This window comes from Phalaenopsis equestris, unplaced genomic scaffold, assembly GCF_001263595.1.
Source record: "Phalaenopsis equestris unplaced genomic scaffold, ASM126359v1 Scaffold000191, whole genome shotgun sequence".
In the NCBI taxonomy this organism is placed as follows: domain Eukaryota; kingdom Viridiplantae; phylum Streptophyta; class Magnoliopsida; order Asparagales; family Orchidaceae; genus Phalaenopsis; species Phalaenopsis equestris.
In genome coordinates this window covers 376,469-395,376 of record NW_018164633.1, presented here as the reverse complement: position 1 = coordinate 395,376, position 18,908 = coordinate 376,469, and the positions used below count along the sequence as shown (strand labels likewise).

At 35.5% G+C, this 18,908-nt stretch overlaps 1 protein-coding gene across 1 annotated transcript in view; it reads right to left on the bottom strand.

Moving 5' to 3' along the window:
- The window catches only part of LOC110022437 (probable UDP-N-acetylglucosamine--peptide N-acetylglucosaminyltransferase SPINDLY), a 53,304-nt gene extending 35,253 nt beyond the window's left edge, over nt 1–18,051 (bottom strand). The window contains exons 1-11 of the mRNA XM_020721381.1: nt 17,545–18,051; nt 16,959–17,037; nt 16,456–16,856; nt 11,999–12,160; nt 11,487–11,662; nt 10,809–10,884; nt 5,777–5,905; nt 5,289–5,408; nt 4,847–4,915; nt 4,692–4,773; nt 1,505–1,599 (exon numbers count right to left, since the gene is read on the bottom strand). Coding sequence (XP_020577040.1) covers nt 1,505–1,599; nt 4,692–4,773; nt 4,847–4,915; nt 5,289–5,408; nt 5,777–5,905; nt 10,809–10,884; nt 11,487–11,662; nt 11,999–12,160; nt 16,456–16,854 — 1,308 coding nt within the window. The 5' untranslated portion in view covers nt 16,855–16,856; nt 16,959–17,037; nt 17,545–18,051. The remainder of the gene's footprint in view (nt 1–1,504; nt 1,600–4,691; nt 4,774–4,846; nt 4,916–5,288; nt 5,409–5,776; nt 5,906–10,808; nt 10,885–11,486; nt 11,663–11,998; nt 12,161–16,455; nt 16,857–16,958; nt 17,038–17,544) is intronic.
- Between the last annotated feature and the right edge of the window lie 857 nt (nt 18,052–18,908).

Genomic DNA, 18,908 nt, shown 5'->3' with positions numbered 1-18,908 from the left:
TTTTTTAAAATAATTTTCAGTTTTTTTTTTTTTTTTTTTTTTTTTTTTTTTGTTTTAAATAAGTCATCAGTTCCTGGGAATTAAATTCCAGTGTTTACTTGGATTGTAATGAGTTTCATATTCACCATCATTGATTAATTTTGAATTTTATTTTTATTATTATTAATAACCAAGAATCCTTTTAAGTTTACGCTGTTAAATTGCTTTTTGATAAGCATAAATTAATGCCCCAAGCCCTCATAACTAAAACTAGCTTCTCATCTTTATGAAGGTGGGTTTCAAATATAGGAATATACTTTCATTCACCTTTAACCAACACCAACATGGTTCTGAAACTCAATTCCAATCCTTCCACACACTTGTGTTGAACCCAAGCAATCCTATGGATTGAGGACAGTTAAGAAACCTAATAAATTTAACCTATCATTTAAGCATTCATCCATACAGTTACCAAAATTTAACAGGACGAACGCAGAAAGCTTAGAAATGAAGTCAAGCACGGGTAGATATAATGAATATAGAAAATTGATTATGGAAGTACTGAGACAATATAAATAATTTTTAGGGGCAGTTACAAATATACCACCCCACTCTTAAGTATTTACATATCTAACACCTAAACTTTACATTTTTATATTTATACCACCCAAATATTTCATGTCACATAAAAATACCACTATTTTAAGTTTTAAAAAGTGAAATACACATCTTCATGCATAGTTAAGGTGGCATATAAGCACAAATTGAAATTTAGGTGTTAGATATTGAAATACATAGAAATTAAGTGGTATGCATGTAAATCTTCCTAATTTTTAAAAAAAATGATGGAGATATGATAGTAGCTAATAAATTTTGCCAGGAATGTAAGGAGTGATGCCCTAGTAAAATGAAAAATGACCCTCAAAAAAAAAAAAGAACGAAACATTCACTTTAAATGAAATGACAGAAAGTGATATCAATTACAGATAATTGTTGGGAAAAGAAAATCCGAAGTGATACAATCACTTTTCAAAGAAGCTTTTAGTAAAAATTTTACTATTACAACAACCAAAAAAGTTAGTAACATTAAATCAAACACTGAATGCGACCATGCAGTTACTCTGAACAATCATCAAATTGAGGAATTCAGTAGCATTTAATATTGAAGCCTGTAATTTTTACGCGCATTTCACATACATAGAGCACGGTTCTGATGTGTTTACATATCTCGCATCTAAACTTTCATATTTATACACATAGCACTCAAATCTTTAATATCATATTAAAAATTGCACTATTATCACTTTTTTCAAAGTGAGATACATTTTTTCATGCATAGGTTTAAAGCACGAATCTGCTATGTATGTAAATATGAAAGTTTAGACATGAGATATGTAAATACATAAAAATTGTGTGCTAGGTACTTCCTGATTTTTATTGCCGCATAAATGCTAGATTAAACTAGTTTTAAACAACAAAATTGCATCATAATACAAAGTAAAACAGAAGGCAAGATAGCTCATACCTGACCCGCATTCCTTGAATCTGGATCTATCTCAAGACATCTCTCATATGCTTCTATAGCTAGGTTAATAGTGCCTGCATCTCTATACAGAACCCCTGAAAGACCACCAATAAATCAGAGAGAAACGTGCGCAAAAGGAACATAATATATTCATTTAGAAAAAGGACAGCATGCACAGAAAAAGAAACCTGACAGTAAAATGAAAGACTGAAGTAGGTCCTAACTCCCTATAACAATAACGAAGCTCTAATTGCACTAGAGTTAATACACTTATCAGGTCTCCGCTTTATTAATCTTCAATATTTCGTTCACTCTTGAATATCGTCTGAAGTGTTAACTACACTTGCCCAAAAGTTTTCAACTTTAATCCATGTTACTTCGGTCTAATACATTTTATTCTCAACTTTTTCACAACAAATTTATCTTGCATCATTTACAAAAAGCCCAAATGACCCGAAACATATTTTTCACCACCTTAACTTCAATACCATCCATTTAATATACAAATTACTCAATATTTTTTATTAATTTTGTCCAATAGATAAGCTTTTTTATTGATAAAAAACATGTACATTATAATCATTCTAGTATTCAGCATGATCATCATTTGCCTTATTCCAACTATTTGAAACCAGTTTTATCAATCCACGTCTTCATTCGTTCATGCTGAGCACAAAAAGTTGTTAAACAAGTTCTGTCCAAATCGTTTATAATTCTATCCAAATAAAATTTGATCAATTCTGAATTCTTTCTAATCAAGTATAAATCTTTCCATCTCATTATCTCATCTTTTCTACCGTTTGTTGTAAATTCCCAAAACACCTAAGTCAATTTTTCACTATCATATTTTCTAAAGATATTACAACCACCAACCAACAAATATAATCTTTTCTCAATCAACCTTGCCAAGCTCTTCCAAACATTCATCTAAGCATTCTTAGTTTTAGCAAATCCCAACTTTGTCTAATTGACTTATTTCCAAGCATAAAAGCTGGCGTACCAATATATCAATACATTTTATCTTGCAAGTCACCAAGATATTCTTTCATTGCATAATATTAGTAAATGCTTCTCCATTTTAAAATATATAATATGACTATTACAAGTTCTACAAATAAATAAGGTAAAATTTAAATAGATCTACGGATAAAATGACTAGCAACTTCAAGAATTGTCAGATGGAATGAAAATCAAAGAAAGATTTGAAATTTTATCATCATTAATTACATAAAGTTGCACAAATCATGTTTAAATGAACAAAATGTTCAATACGGGAATGGCATCTCTTGAACCACGCTCATTTGTGTCAAGAATTCGAACAGCATAAAATAGTGCACTAAAAAAAGAGGCTTTTGACTTGAGAAATATACTATGCTCAAATTTAGAGAAACACCAAGTCATAAAATTAGAAAGATCCAATCAATCTCTGAAGAAAAACTCAAACAAAAGTGCAATTATCAAGCATAATGTAGCCAGTGCAACAAACTTTTCAGATCCTCTCTTGCTGTTCATTTCAATTAGGAGCTGTATCCCCTTCTTGTTATTCATTAAAGTTGAAGATTACATTGAATACAGGTTCCAATTTTCATTAAAAAATCATTGAAATCCCTGCATTCAATGTTATGATACTAAATGGGTAAAAAGAAGCAAAGTTTCCACAACTCTGCTCACTACCAAACCCACTCCATCAAGCCCTAGCAACACAGCATTAAAAAAATAAAGATGCCACATGCAGTAATCAGAATGGAAAGCACTATGATGTGTGTCCTTCCCTTCACATCCTTATAAATTGAGGGGCATTTGTTCAACATTATGAAACTCCAACAAAATGGACCTTTTATCATTTGGTATAAAGACCCAAGGTCTTGTAAAGATTTTTCCCATAGGGAAACTTTCTGAATTAATAAAATTTCAACAACAACAAGGCATTATCCCTCTAAGTAGAGTCGACTACATGAATCCTTTTTCTCTATTGCGTCCTATTGAGTGGCATATTTTCATTTAATTCTAATAAATTAAGATCATTTTTTATACAATATGCCCAAATCTTTTTGGTCTATCTCTGCCTTTCTTAACATAAGTTGAATCTAAAACATCTACACTCCTAACTGGATCATCAGATGGTCGCCATTTAATGACCAAACCATCTAAGACGACTCTCTCTAATATTGTCTATCACTGGAGTTACACCAACGCTGTCACAGATGTAGTCATTTTGCATTGTCTCTAAGGGTCAAGCCACTCATCCACCTAAGCATTCTCATCTCAGCAACACATAACTTTGTTTTATGCTTCTCTTTTAAAGGCCAACATTCTGCGCTATTGAGCATTACAAGTCTCACCACCATCTTATAAAATTTTCCTTTTAGTCTAAGAGGTGTTTTTCTATCACACAATAAGCCCGATGCATTCCTCCACTTCAACCAACCAACTTGAATTCTACTAATAACATCCCCATCAATATCACCATCACTTTGAACAATAGACACGATATATCTAAAGCGTTCACACATTTTAATGATTTGATCGCCCATAGTTACAACTCTACAACTAGAGCTACTACTACTACTAAATTATTTTCCATGTATTCAGCTTTAGATCTACAAAGAAAATTGTGTTTAAAATTATATGCTCACTTTCATATATAATCCTCCTTAGTTCCTCCACATCTTACATAAATTTAATCCCTTACCTTCAGCCAATAAATGAAAACTTGAGGAGGGAAGTAAAGGAACTGAGGTATTTGATTGTTTGGCCGATTATGCAAGTGAGAAAATCACTTTAATCAGAGAAGTCTATTTAAGAATTATGGTATTTTCTCTGGTCATTGAAATTCATGCTCATAATGCTAAAACATGTCACAAATTAACGAACCATGTTCAAAGTGCAAACAACACAAAGTAGACAACAACCTTAATCTGAAATTTTAAGGAAGTGTGTGATGCCGCACAATATTTAACAATACAAAAACCTTAGTTTTTATGTCAAAACACCAGAAATATTCATGAACAATATTCCCTGAACTGTAATAGAAAAAATCATAGCCAAATATCTTGAAAATATAAATGGACACTTCAAAAAAATTTATCAAGATGAAGATTATGTTTGAATACTAATTTAATTCCATGCCGAAAAAATAAAGAACAAGTAATAGAAAGCAGCAAAATAGCAAAGAACCAATGTCTACCCAAGTTATTATATGCCTCAGCATATGTAGGATTTGCCGCAATAGCCTTCTCAATCATGCCTGCTGCAGCATCAATTTTACCCTACAAATTATTAGTTTATGAGAAAAGGACAAAAAAAAATTACACAAATAAATATTAAGATATATGAACAAACCTGAACAGTATAAACAACCCCAAGATTATTTAGTGACTGTGAAAAGTTGGGTTTGATAGACAACGCCATCTGAAATGCAATTTGAAGGCAGCAAAGATGGTAAGAAAAAACAGCAGCACTTTAGAAATAATGGTGCAATACAATACAGAGGCCATTACATACATATAGCACTCAAAACATTGCTATTTACAATATTAGAACACCCTTCCATTCAGTTTTCAAAATTTCACTCAAATATCAAAATTCATGATTAAATCCTTAACAATATTTTTTATTTTTTATCAAAATTCCAATGGCTTGATCATGGCATGCATAACAGTCTGATAGTTCAAAAAATCACCAGGATGCTAGTTTTGTAAATAGCAATGCTTCATGTGCACGTATCCAAATATCTCCACAATAAATTATTCTGCTTGAAGAACTTTTAAGGAAATGAACAAACCTGATAACACTCCACAGCTTTATCAAGATTATCCCTATCTTTGTATATCACTCCCAAATTGTTACATGCCTCCGCACAATGAGGGTTGAAGTGCAATGCAAGTTCATAAAATACAATTGCCTGACATCAAACATTTGACTAACATTATTAAGTTTCAAAATGAAATGAAAAGACAATTCAGGTAACAAGAAAATTTTAAAAAAATAAAGTACCAAAATAGTCATTTGACTATTTACATGTGGCCATTTCAATCCCATAGTCCATAAATGAGTTAAATTAATCCTCAGAATTTTTAAATTAGGATTGAAATAGTCCTATGTGGTACTACTACAAACTTTCTGATTAAAATGAACGTTGCAAAAAGTCGGAGGATTATTTTGCACTTTTCTCATAGAAAAGTTATTAATCCAAACAATGATATTAGCTAAAATTTCACAATTAGGTAAAAGAATGAGAAGTAAAAAAATGAGAATTCAAATATAATTAACCATGTCAAATTTCAGCATTTCTCCATATGCTACACCGAGATTATACATTGCATCTGCATAGCGCCAATTGTAGCACAAAGCTTTCTTGTATAATTCCACACCTTGGGATATATCCCCCTCAAGTTTAACCTAAACAAGAAAAAAAGAAAAAAAACAGCATATGCCAATCAGTTGACCTCAATGAAATCAACGAGTAGGGCTTTGAAGTTGGAAAAGAAAGATAGTGGAAAAACATTGATTCAATAAAAGATATAGAAACAATCAATTTAAAGCGATGATTCAGAGTATTAGCTAAGAAAGAAATCCACAGCATTCGTGGGAAGGAACATTTTTCACAAGAAAATATAATTTTTTGGTAAAATCCAAATAACTCGAAACATATTCATTAGGGGCATTTACATAGCACACAATCCTTATGTATTTACATCTCACACCCAAACTTTCATATTTACACATAGTACTCAAATCTTTAATATCACATAAGAAATAGCAGTATTACCTCTTGTTAAAAGTGAAATACGCCTTCTTATGCATAGGTTTAAAGCACCAAAGTGCTATGTATGCAAATATGGCAGTCCAGGTGTGAGATATGTAAATACATAAAAATGTATGTATGTAAATTTCTCTATTTATTAATCGGTTAGTAAGGGTAATCGCATGTAACTTGCCAAGAACCTGAGGTGTTGCGTCTGATAAAAAGAACGTAAGCTGGAATATAATTTAGAGTGAGTAAAGTTAATGAATAAAGAAGGATAGGTGTAAAAATCACTGAATTGATATTAAAGCAGCAAAACATTTTACATCATTAGCAATCTAAAATAGAATAAGTATAGTGGAAGATGAACGATATGAGTGAAAATCACTGATCTGCTCCCATATAAAACACCTTTTGGTTGAGACCCTAGTTGACACGGAACCGGATATGGGAGAGGCCACGAGAATGCGGGAGTGGGGTCTCCCACAGCAAGAACTCCCGCTAGTGAACCGGTCGGCCCAATTGGAGCCGGTCTAGGGTAAACCCAGGTCAAGAGGCCTGGGGGCAACATTTTGACAGGGCGGGATTGCCACCCGACCCTCCTTCCTTTTCTGCTTCCTCTTCATATGGAAGTGTTTTAATGGCTAACTTTTGGATATTTCTTGCCTCCCCACTCCTCCTTTTGTGTGGGAGTTTCCATCTTTATTTCTTTCCATTCATGTAAGAGTCTATAAATTGTTATTTCATTATTGTATGAGGGGAGTTTTGTTGTGTTTTCTTTCAGAAATCCTGTGTGGAGCCTGTATCCCCTTTGTGGGTTGTATCCGAGGAGAAGGTGGTGCTCCGGTTGTATCCTACTCCTAGGTGGAGTTGTATCTCCCCTTGTCGTCTTGCCTAACCCTTCTCCATTCCCCATAGCCGCCAACCTTGTTGTCCGGCCTTCCCAGCCACCATCAGCACTCCACCGATCCTCCTACAGTAGTTTTCCATTGTTATCCCACCATTTCTCCTATAGCAGTTTTACATTGTCGTCCCACCATTCCAGCCCCATCCCCGCACCTGTTCTGAGTTCCCTTCCATCCTCCTTGGATGTCCAGTCGTCCAGGCCCTCCTCCAACCTTCCCATCACTCCCAAACGACTGCTCCTCACCACCACTCCCGCTGCCCTTGCTTCCCAGCATCTTCCAACCACCAATCCGCTTGCCGCCAGTCACCTACAACCTTCCATACTTGTTGTCCCAGCAATTCTACACCTCCCCCTCGTTGTCCAGTATTCCTTTGTTGCCACCACCCTACCAACCATGCCGCTCCACCTAGATGATCTCCACCGCCCTTGAAATACACCTTAGAGGTGTTTGCTTGCTTCTGTAGTGTTTGTGTTGTTATTTATTGTTGTGTTGTGTTGTAACATTATTTCCCTATTACTAAAAGTTTGTTTTCAGTTTTCTCGTTGTTTCATCTACTAGTTTCAGTATCATTTGGTATCGGAACTAGTCCAACCCTAATTTTATCCTAGGGTTTCCTAGCATCCACCTTACCCCTCCGCCAAAATTTTTCATTCCTACCCTAAACCACCTTTTACGATTTCCCCAAACCCTAGCTCCACCATTTTTTTTTTCTTATTCCTTAAACTCTAGCCATGCCACCATTGTAATACAAACCGGAGTCATCACGGGAGGAGATACAGCGAGAAATCCACCGACTTTGAAGGTGGATTACGGACATGAAATATAAAATCCAATGGAAGACTACCCTCGATCGTGATCTGAAAGGTCGAAAAGGGAAACTAGAAGATATGAAAATGAAGCGGAAAATACAACGCCAGTTCCTACCAACTTACTCTCGTAAAAAATTGCAAATTCTAACTTTAGAAGTGGAGGGACCACATCACTAAGCGACCCCCCTTGCTATCATCCAGCGAAACCAACCTACAAGTCTGTCACGGCCAGAAAATGTTGCAAGTGTCGCGGCTTTGGACAAGTTGAAGCAGAATGCACAATGAGGACAGTGATCTGCCTCATCGAGCTGAGTGTCATCGAAAAGTTGGTTCAAGACACCGCAAGCACTGAAAACAATGAGGATATAAACGAGGAGAGTTTGCTTCCAGTTGGGGAGGAAAATGTACACTTAGACCCAACTGAGAACTAGGAAGAGACACCACCAATTCCAGTTAACCCAAGATAGATGTTCCAGCTAAGGTAACAGAGGCGTCTCTGGAAAGTAGTGACCCGGAGGTAATAGGCAGTCTAGCATTGTCTGAGATTATGGTGCCTCGAGCTAATATTTTGCTGACTTTTAGAGGAATATCAAAAAACCAGAACTTGGATGCCTACAAAAGTTGTAAGTTTGAGGAGCGGACATCAGAAACATGGTCAGCACAAATAAGGAAAATGCAGATATTTCAAATTTATAAATCCCCTTCGGACTACCCCTACGGAGAGAGGTTTAGAATGCTCGAAGAAGAATTTCAGCTGATATTTCAGATTTATAGACCCCCTCATTAGTTGCCCCAACAGAGGAAGGTCCAGCATGTTTCGAAGAGCATTAATTATGTGTCATGTTTGGAATATTACAGGAAGTATTTCAGATGTTTGATTCAGCTCAGCAGGTTACCCTTCAGCAGATGCCCAAACAGGAGAAGGTCCTGTCACTGAAGAAGATGTCTCTCCTAAGTGGTCTCTAGTGAGAGCGGCAACGTCTGCCACAAATGTTATCCCAGAATTGAGTTCTCCTCACAAACTTGTTACTCGACCACCACACGCTAGGCATGAGAAGTGGAAGGAGAAGATTTCAAAAAGAATGGCTTGAGAGTTGTATTGTGGGAATTCACCTCCATATGCAACTCCCAATCAGGATGTGTCAAACGAGTACGGATACCTATCCTACCAGAATGTGTTGTGGAATGACAACACCAACATAATTGACCCATCAGAGGACTTGACGTCCTTCCATGAGAACCAGAAGCTTTGACGAATGAGGTTGAAGCTCCCCCAACCCCGTGAAACTGATGCGAGAGCGGATACAAGAGAGCGGTAGCGGCCACTAGAGCGCGGGAATGGGTTTTCCCTCAGTCGGAACCCCTGTTAGTGAACCGAACGACCCAATTAGGACAGGACCAGGGTAAACCCAGGTCGAGCGGCCTGGGAGCTGGATTTTGACGCTGGTGAGACTGCTTCCCGCCCCTCCTCCTCCCTTTTCTACTTCTTCTTCAAATGAGTGTTTTAATGGCTAATTTCTACATAATTCCTGTCTCCCCACCCCTTCATTTTGTGTTTCCTTCCTTTTCTTCTTCATTTAAGAGCTACAAATTGTTGTTTTATGATTGTAGGAGAAGAGTTTTGTTGCGTTTGCTTTCAGAAATCTTGTGTGGAGCTTTTTTCCCCCTTTGTAGGTTGTATCTGAGGAGATGATGGTGCTCCAGTTGTATCCTACTCCGAGGTGGTAATGTATGTCCCCTTGTCGTCTTCCCTAACCCTTCTCCTCCACTCCCCATAGCCATCGACGGCCTTGCTGTCCAACCTCCCCGGACAGCATTTGCACTCCGTCGATCCTCCTCCTACAATAGTTTCCCACTGTTATCCCACCATCCCAGCCCATCCACGCACCTGTACTTTGTTCCCATACAGCCTCTATGGTTGTCAAGACATCCAATCCCTCCCTCCTTCCCAGCACTCTCAATCGACTACTCCTCACCCCCACTCCCGCCGCCCTTTTTGTAGCACCTTTCGGCCACCAATTCGTTTGTCGTTGGTCACATATGACCCTCCATACTTATTGCCCATGCAATCATGCACCTCCCCCTTGTTGTCACCAGCATTCCTTTGTAGCCACCACCTCTACCAACCATCCTGCTCCACCTAGTCGATCTCCACCGCCCTTGAAATACACCTTAGAGTTGTTTGTTTGCGTCATTAGTGTTTGTGTTGTTATTTTCTTGTGTTGTGTTGTAACTATATTTCTCCATTAATAAAAGTTTGTTTCGAGTGTTGCAATTGTTTCTCCTACTAGTTCCGGTAACACTAGTTTTTTTACTCTTTCCAGATAACTAATCTTAATAAATTCATTAATTAGTGAAAAATGTAACAAAAGTTAAGGAAATTATTCAACAAAAGCCACCACTTTGAGATGGTAACTTGAACTCTACATAAAAACCGATTATGAGATATAGCGGTATATGATTAGGAACATCAGTAGAAGCACTAACTAAATCATGGCAGATAGCAATGGTAATTAACATGAAAAAAAGGCATCAAAGCACATGCTTCTACGACACAAACAAAGTGTTGTTATTCAACCAAAAAATAACTAAGTCGTGGTGAAAAAAAAACTTTTTATGCTGTGGGCACATTGACAAGATAAAAGATTATATAACTACAATGGAAAATAAAATAGAATAAAATAAAATGTATGCACAAAATTTTAGCTTTCTTGCAAAAAATCAAAATAATACAGAAAAGATTACACAAAAGGACCAATGACCAGCAAAAACAAAAATTAACTTTCACCAAAAAAAAAATTTAGAGCAAAAAACATAGTTCTAGTCAAAATACAACCCACCTTTGTACCCAAATCAGTCAAAGCTATTGCCATGTTATTCTTTGCAATCTCAAAATTCGGAGAAACAGCCAAACACCTGAAACAGAGATATTGCCAAAAACACTCAAATAATTGGGCAAGGCTTTAACAAGTTCTTAAAAACATGTATGCTTGGTGTATTTTTTACATGTTTTTATCTTACATTTTTAAAAAATATGCTATTGAAAACCTCAAAATAATTTTTAGGTGTTTTGAATTTTCTTTGAAAACAACTGTATTTTAAGGGCGCTTTGGGATCACATTTATTTTTTTATTTTCTATTTTTATTTTTATTTTGTTTTGCTTCAGTTTAGCTATGAAACAGAACATGTTTGATATGTTTTATAAAGATATGTTTGTTTTTGAAAGCACTTAAAACACCTAAAACTTGTTTTTGAGTGTCATAAAAAACATGTTTATTTGGTTTTTGAAATACAAATTAAAAACAAATTAAACAAACATGCTTTTAAAAATAAAGAAAAAATAAAAACAAAAACAATGAACAAAATTGATCCCAATCAAGCCCTAATCAAATAGACAAACATGTTTTTATTTCAAATCAAAACATAAACAAAATAAAATAAAATTAAAAAAAAAATGAAAGTGAATCAATGGCCCCTAAAAAAATAGATGTTGAATAACCATCAGAGTATAGACTACCTTTCATAACAAGCAATAGCAGTTTCTAGGTCTCCGCGATTTTTATAGATGACCCCCATGTTGCAGTAGGCTTCTGCATACATAGGCCTCTGCAACGCAGCCTTCTCATAACAACTAAGGGCCAAATCAAACTGCATCATCTCAGAGTAAACCACTCCAAGGTTATAATATGCAGGCTGCATCAAAAATATTCTCATAAGAACTAAACATAATTTCAGCTGCACCCAAGTTGTGTACGTTATTTACATACATACTACAAATTTCATATTTATTTACATCTCTAACACCGAAACATTCTTATATACATGCATGGCACTAAACTATTTAATATCACATAAAAACATTACTTTTACTTTTAAAATATGAAATACACCTTTTCATGCATAGATTATGACACCAAAGGATTACGAATAAAAATATAAAAGATTAGATATTAGACATGTAAATACATAAGAATTGTGTTGTATGTATAAATATTTCCTTGAAAAAAAAAGGATAGGCTGTGACATTACAGCATATCTACTGTCCGCATTAAGTGCTTCACAATACTTTTGAATACCAGCCTCTGTGTTCCCAGCAAGCTTTAAGCTGGTACCTATATCTGTCAGGACAACAGCAAGGCATTCTGCAGCAGGCCTGTATGAGGGATCCACCTTGAGAGCTTTCTGATATGACTGCACCCATTAATTTGGTAAAATTCATAAATTTGGATAAACATTCTACCATGAAAAAGTTGATAAAATATGATAAAGTTAAGCAGCAAAAAATACTTAGGCCATATAAGCTAAAAGAATGGAAAAAAAAATTCGTGCATTGCTTTAAGAAAAAACTATTATTATAAGCACAAAGCAAAGCACTGGATAGGCTTCAAAAAAGCTAGGAATAATATACGAATTTTTTTATGTAAAGCATCAACCTAAGATGAGTAGACTACGCTTTTAAATTTTATGTAAATCATATACAGGTCAAAATAAATTTTAATTCATAAAAACATAAGTTACTCAAAATATAACAAGCGATCAATTTGGCATAATTATATGGTAAGGAGCTGAAGCACTAAATAAAGATCGCCAAATGAAAGTTCCATGAATCAAATTTCTATTCAGCATGCAATACAAAAATGAAATTAGATTTCATAACTCAAGCAGTTCACATCAAAATTATAATAGCTGGCGTTTAGGATCAGTTTTGATTAACATTTTTTATATTTAGTTTTTATTTTGTTTTTTATAGGTTTTTATCATAAATATAACATATTTGATACGATATAATATGTTTAGTTGATTTTAAAAATACTCAAAATAATTTTTAGATAGATCGAGTGATTTTAAAAACAAATTAAAACAAGGAATACAAACATGCCATAAATGCACTAAACAAATATATTTGTAATTAAAAAAAACAGAAAACAAAAGTCAGCCCAAACAAACCCTCGACAACTACCGACAAGTGACACAGTCATCATCATCATTAGCCCACCCAAAAATATTTATTACTAGCTTTATAAATCTATATTTTCCATTTAGGGTCTGTTTGGGGCAACTGCAGCTTATCTAGCTTATTCAAATAAACAGCTTATTCTGATAAATGGTTGATCAGCAGCTGATCCGGATAAGCTGACAGACTGTTTGGTTTGTGCGTTTGGAAAACAGCTAATTTGCAGTTGTTTCTGGATAATTGACTATTTTGCCCCTGGTCTGGATAAGCAGTCTAGTAATTTAGTTTGTGTGTTTGGAAAATAAATGATTTAGAGTTGTTTCTAGATAAATGACTATTCTGCAATTGTTTCCCTTAATTTCCTTAATACTTTTTTTCCTAGCATTTCCAACCTCTGTTAGAAGCCATCAGAAACCACCAAGCTCGTTTGGGTCATTGTAGTTTCACAGAAAACTGCAATGAACTCAAATCTGTGGAAACATCATCTCCATGCATACAATCAACTCAAAATCAACTTCTTAATATCTTTATAAAAGGTCTCTCCATGACCAACAATTATGCAACAAGCTACAGACTCTTAACCATGACCATACCATCAATTCGAGAAGAAGCACAACGTTATAAGCTACAAAACCACTTTCTCTCCCATGTAATGCATTCATCTCAATTGTTCCCCTATAAAACCCACTCAATCACAACCATATACTCTGAAGCAAACCCTACCTCTAGAGTCCTACATTATGTAATTTACTCCTCCATACAAAGAGTCTTGTATTCAAGTTGAAATACTGAAGAAAAGATGCATAGTATTCACTACTCTCACTTTTATCTTTTAACAGAAATATTGAATCGACTCTAACAGTGTGGCTGCTTTCATTCCCAAATAGGCTTGCTTTCAACTTCTCCTTCCTGCTACCACAATTTTTCTCCTTATCATGCTTCCCTTTCTCCATATACGCTACATTAAAGCAATAAATATTCATTTATTTTTCTCACCCTTGACCTTTCACCCTATTAAATCCACACCCAATAGTTATTTTTTTTAGCAGCGTGAAAACCCGATGCCTTGAGATTCTTCACTATCTTTACAACCAATTGGCTACTATTCGTGAGCTCAATTCTCAATTGTTGGAATATCAAGTAATCATGATATCAATATCTCTGGTTCTAACAATAGTGATAACTTTATGAAGCAGAGCCAACAATTCATGAATTAAAAGTAATGGAAAATGCTTTTTGAGACCAAAAAATAAATATCATGTTAATTTTAGAACAGCCAAACAGAGTATTTCTAAGTCAACAAAATAACTGAAATTCCGATTGAAAAACCCATATCTCAACAGATGAAGTTGAAAAAAATTAAAATCACAATAAATCCTTCAGATCCAACACAAAAATAGGCAAAAAAACGAAGATCGAAGCAGCTTGTCGTCCCCATCCTTGTCAAACAAGTTTAATGCCACCTTGAACTCAGAGATTTGTTCGTCCGTGAGCTGCTTAGTCATGATTGCTTGGAGCTCACACCGAGAGCGGAGAAGAGAGGGAAATCCTTAGAGAGAGAAAGGATCTAGTCGGCAAACAAAATAGCAATATCGAAGAGAAGAGCTTAACTCGAGGCAAGGATGAAGGATAGCCACGGGAGCCCGGCGAATAACAGGAGGATAAAGAGTTGAAGAACTTGCCTACAGTCACCGTCGACGCGATGGTGAAACTCTACGAAACTCTATAAAGAGTCAGCGTGATGCCAAAGAAGCAGGGAGCACCTCTGCGAGCTCGATCGTGAACGAAGGAGAAGGAATGTCGAATCCGGGAGGGGCAAGCACAGAGGGCAGTGGGGTAATTCAGGAGAAAACGTGATAAGGGAACGCCACCCGCGGGGATGATTCCGCAGGCGACGTTATTCGTAAAATAAAAACCGTGATTTCAAGCACGTCATTTAAACGCATTAACCAAACAGCAGGGCGGCATTTTCAAAACGCCACCAGTTGTTTTAAGCTGTCCCCAAACAAGCCCTTAGTCCAACTGATTACTAAATGTTGAGTTATTTCAACATATTCAAGTTCTTTTGCCACAGATTTCAAGCCAAGTTACCCTTATTTACCTATTTTCCTTCTTAAAACCTTCATATTAATTCTAATTAGCTTTTCATACCCACCTAACCGCATGCTTATTTTGTACAATCTTATCTCCAATGGATGCTAAAGTTTAGTTAATAAAAAAAATTAATTTCACTTTAAAGTAGGCTTTGATCATATTTATTTAAATAGATTATAATTTTATTTTAGCTTTTAAGTTAATATCATGGTTTAATTGAGCTTCTTAAAGAGCATGTCATGAGCTTTAAATGATATTTTTCATGGGCATAAATGGATTGAAAAATAATATGTTCAAGTTTATTTATTTAACAATCAAACAGTAGCTTTAAAAAACTCAGTTCATTTAAAGCCCTATATATATAATTTAAGAGGAACTATTCACTAAATCATGGAAAGTTGCTCACCCATAACAATTTTGAATCACTCACCCTAGTGTGTTCATTCAACCATTACATTGAGGTAATACTCACCCAAATAAAAAAAATATCTTGCAACCTCATCCATAAGATCGGTCAAAACTTTACATGTATAAGACTTTTAAATCATCAAATAGAAACCTTTTGGCCAACCAAAGATGGTTAATGGGTGTGGTTAGTAATTGAGAAATATAATTAAAATGAGGTAATTGGCTAGTGATGACTCGAACTCAAGGTATTGGTACTTCATCAAATATCAAGCTTGAGATTGAATTTTTCTAGGAAGGCAGGGATGATGAACATCATGGTGCAAGATAATTTTGTTTCCAAATATAAGTTAAAATGCTTGATCTTCAAGATCAAGCTTATTCATCTTGGCAAGTGGAGGTAATGCAAAGAGAAAACAGTAGACTTACAAAAGATATCAACACAACATATGATACAAAAGAGTCATATAAATGACATCAACTTAAGTTGGAAAAGATACTCCTTGCATTCATATTCAATGATCATAAAGCTCTGTGGAGACTGGACAAATGAGATAACAGTTTTTGTGGGAGATAACAGTTTTTGTGGTTTTCACACCAAAAACAAACTACTGCAACAAAATATGTGTTACAAAAGACTATGCATCTTTGAAACAAACAATACCATGAATAAAGCTTCCTTGTTGAAAGTTGAACAAATGAATATTTAATCTAAAGGAAATCCAAAGTGACCAAAACAATGTTATACCAATCAAAAACATAATTAGGTTACTCGAATTAGTTAAAACAAAATATAATATCACACGCATAAACAGTATTGAGACTGGAAAAAGTAATCCTAAGAGCTTGTATGAATAATGAATAGTCTTCAACAACTGCAGGATAACTTGATGAGTTTTTCTTCACATTTTTTCAACTATCGATTAGATTAACAGATCATATTGGCAAAAGAAAAAAACGCATCAAGCAGATGGTGGATAAAATCAATTACAAAGCAGTACTTCAGCAATTCTGACAACAAGAGTAACCATACCTCAGCGGCTTCAAGAAGGCGGCCTTCATCCTTGTACAGAACTCCACAATGAGTGAGAGCACATGCATTTTGTGGATCCAACTTAATGGCTTCCATAAAGCTCTCAAAAGCTTGCCGATTCAGATTCTGTGCCTGCAGGCAAATCCCTTTCCCAACTAGGGCTTCAAGGTTGTCACTTTCCTTTTCAAGAACAATGTTATATAATATAAGAGCATCTCCAAATTTGTTTCGAGAGCGAACAATATTGGCATAAGAAAGAGCATCCTTCCCTTCAAATTTATTCCCTAGAGGATTATATTGCGTTGGAGAAGCAACTGCATCAGATAAAGACCTCATTCCTTTAATGCAGTCAGTCTCAGATACCAGACCATCTCTCAAGCTCCCGTTACCTACATCCATTTCTGGCCGTGCCATTTTTATAAAAAAAATCAGAACTTCAAGCACTGATGAAGGCATAAGTGAAGAGAAGAAAATCTTCAATAATTTTAGCATTGAGATAATACCAAACTCAGGTCAAAAATAAGCAGTGCCGAGCAAAGAGTGAAGGAATTCAGCCATGATTCTGAGTGGCCAAGCCCTAATCTGCAGTTTCAAGGCACAGTCAGATAAATGTATCATAAAAGGAAAGTAAAAATAATCTAGGCTAGAAAGAAAAGGGAAAAAAATCAGATTACAGAACAACAGAAACTTAACAATGACTAAGGTTTCCAGATAACTATCACCGCTAGATGAAAATGTTAAAAGCAGGAAATAGCACAGTAAATAAGAATCGAAAGCCGCAATCTTTGCTAAAACAGCCAAAACTCCGAAGGCCCCAAATAAAACGCGCAAACAACGATCAAAATTTAACTCAGCCCGAATGGCAGAAACTCCCAAAAACGGGAGACCACAAACGTCCAGAACATAAAATCCTACAGATTTCAACAAAGCTTCTGAAAATGACACAAAAGGACCACTATTTGCGACCAAAGAGCACATGACGCATGCCAATAAAACCGAGGTTGAACGCCCACAAAAGATCACGAATGCCAACGCTCTGGGTACGTACAGACGAATAAGAGAAGAATAAAGAAGAAATAAGCATCATACCTTACTGACGACGCCACATCCGAACGAAGGGATGGAATCGACGGCGAGCAGAAATCGTGTCGTGTGAGAAAAAGAAGAATTGGGTGCAGGAATTAGAGAGGTTCCACGGTGTTGGCTGGGGGGTGGGGGGAGAGGGCAACCTAGGGCTCACAATCTGTGCGAATGAGAAGAAGAGGGTAGGCTTCGAAGCCGGAGGAGAGGATGCTGACTCGAGTGCGAAGCTCGTCTCGTGCGCGGAAGGGAACAGGCCGCGCGTACGTCCGATGCACGAAGGAAGAGGGGAGAGGAAGCCCTAGCTTGCGGGCGAGCAGTGGGAGCATTGATTGCAGGAGGATCGCTCGCATTCAGAAGGAACAGGGTAAGAACCGACGGAGATTGCTCCAGCGGGAAGAGGAAGATCCAACGCTGAATCCCATGCGGGAAGAGGTGGCTTCGAGCACCGAGTGGCTTCGCAAGCGAAGAATATTTCTTTCAAATGGATTTATGGGTTAGATTGCAAATTGCAACAAGAGGGAAATAGAATAAGAGCAAAATGGAACTTAAAGCTGAGTAATAATATTTTTTAAGTTATGATATTATTTCTTACTTGTAATTTTGATTTATTATTTTATTTTATATTAATGTAATTAGATTGCATATTATTCTTCATATCTTTAGTCATGAAGTCTGCATTTTAAATTATGTTGTCCTCATAGTTGTATGATAGTTTAATTTATGAATTTATTCGGTCATTATATGATCATAGTACTCTAATGGAAATATATGTATGTTAGTTTATTACATGACTAAATGTTATTGTCAAATTATACTTAATCTTTTAAATTACAGTGAATGTGTATCTATTTGATTATCGTGTGACCTTAGATTCCAACAGAGTTGCATTAATTTTAGTAGATAACTATGTTTCAAATGAAAAGGTAATGTATGCCTTGAAGAATGAAATAAATATATTGTATACATTGATGTTTGTATGTGCATGAAAAATGGGAAGCTTACCCCTTATGGTATTGTTAGGGGACGTCGGATTATCTTATCACTCCAAATAAATGTGATGTTTAAATCGCTAATTGTTATACAGATGAGAGACTATCAATCAAAAATAAGCATGCACATTTTCACTTTAGACAATCATATAAATTTGATCATTAACCGTTATACCGACTGAATAATATCGAACTGGGGTGTATAGATTTTGTTTTGATGGTGCTCCTGAAATAAATATGAAAGTTAATTGCATGAAGTAAAAATAAAGTTAAAGATTAAACCTTCAATAGTATGGTTAAAGTTACTGCATATAAAAAATATATGTTTATTATATTAAGTAAATTGCATTGACACATACATTACCTTATTATAAGATTATT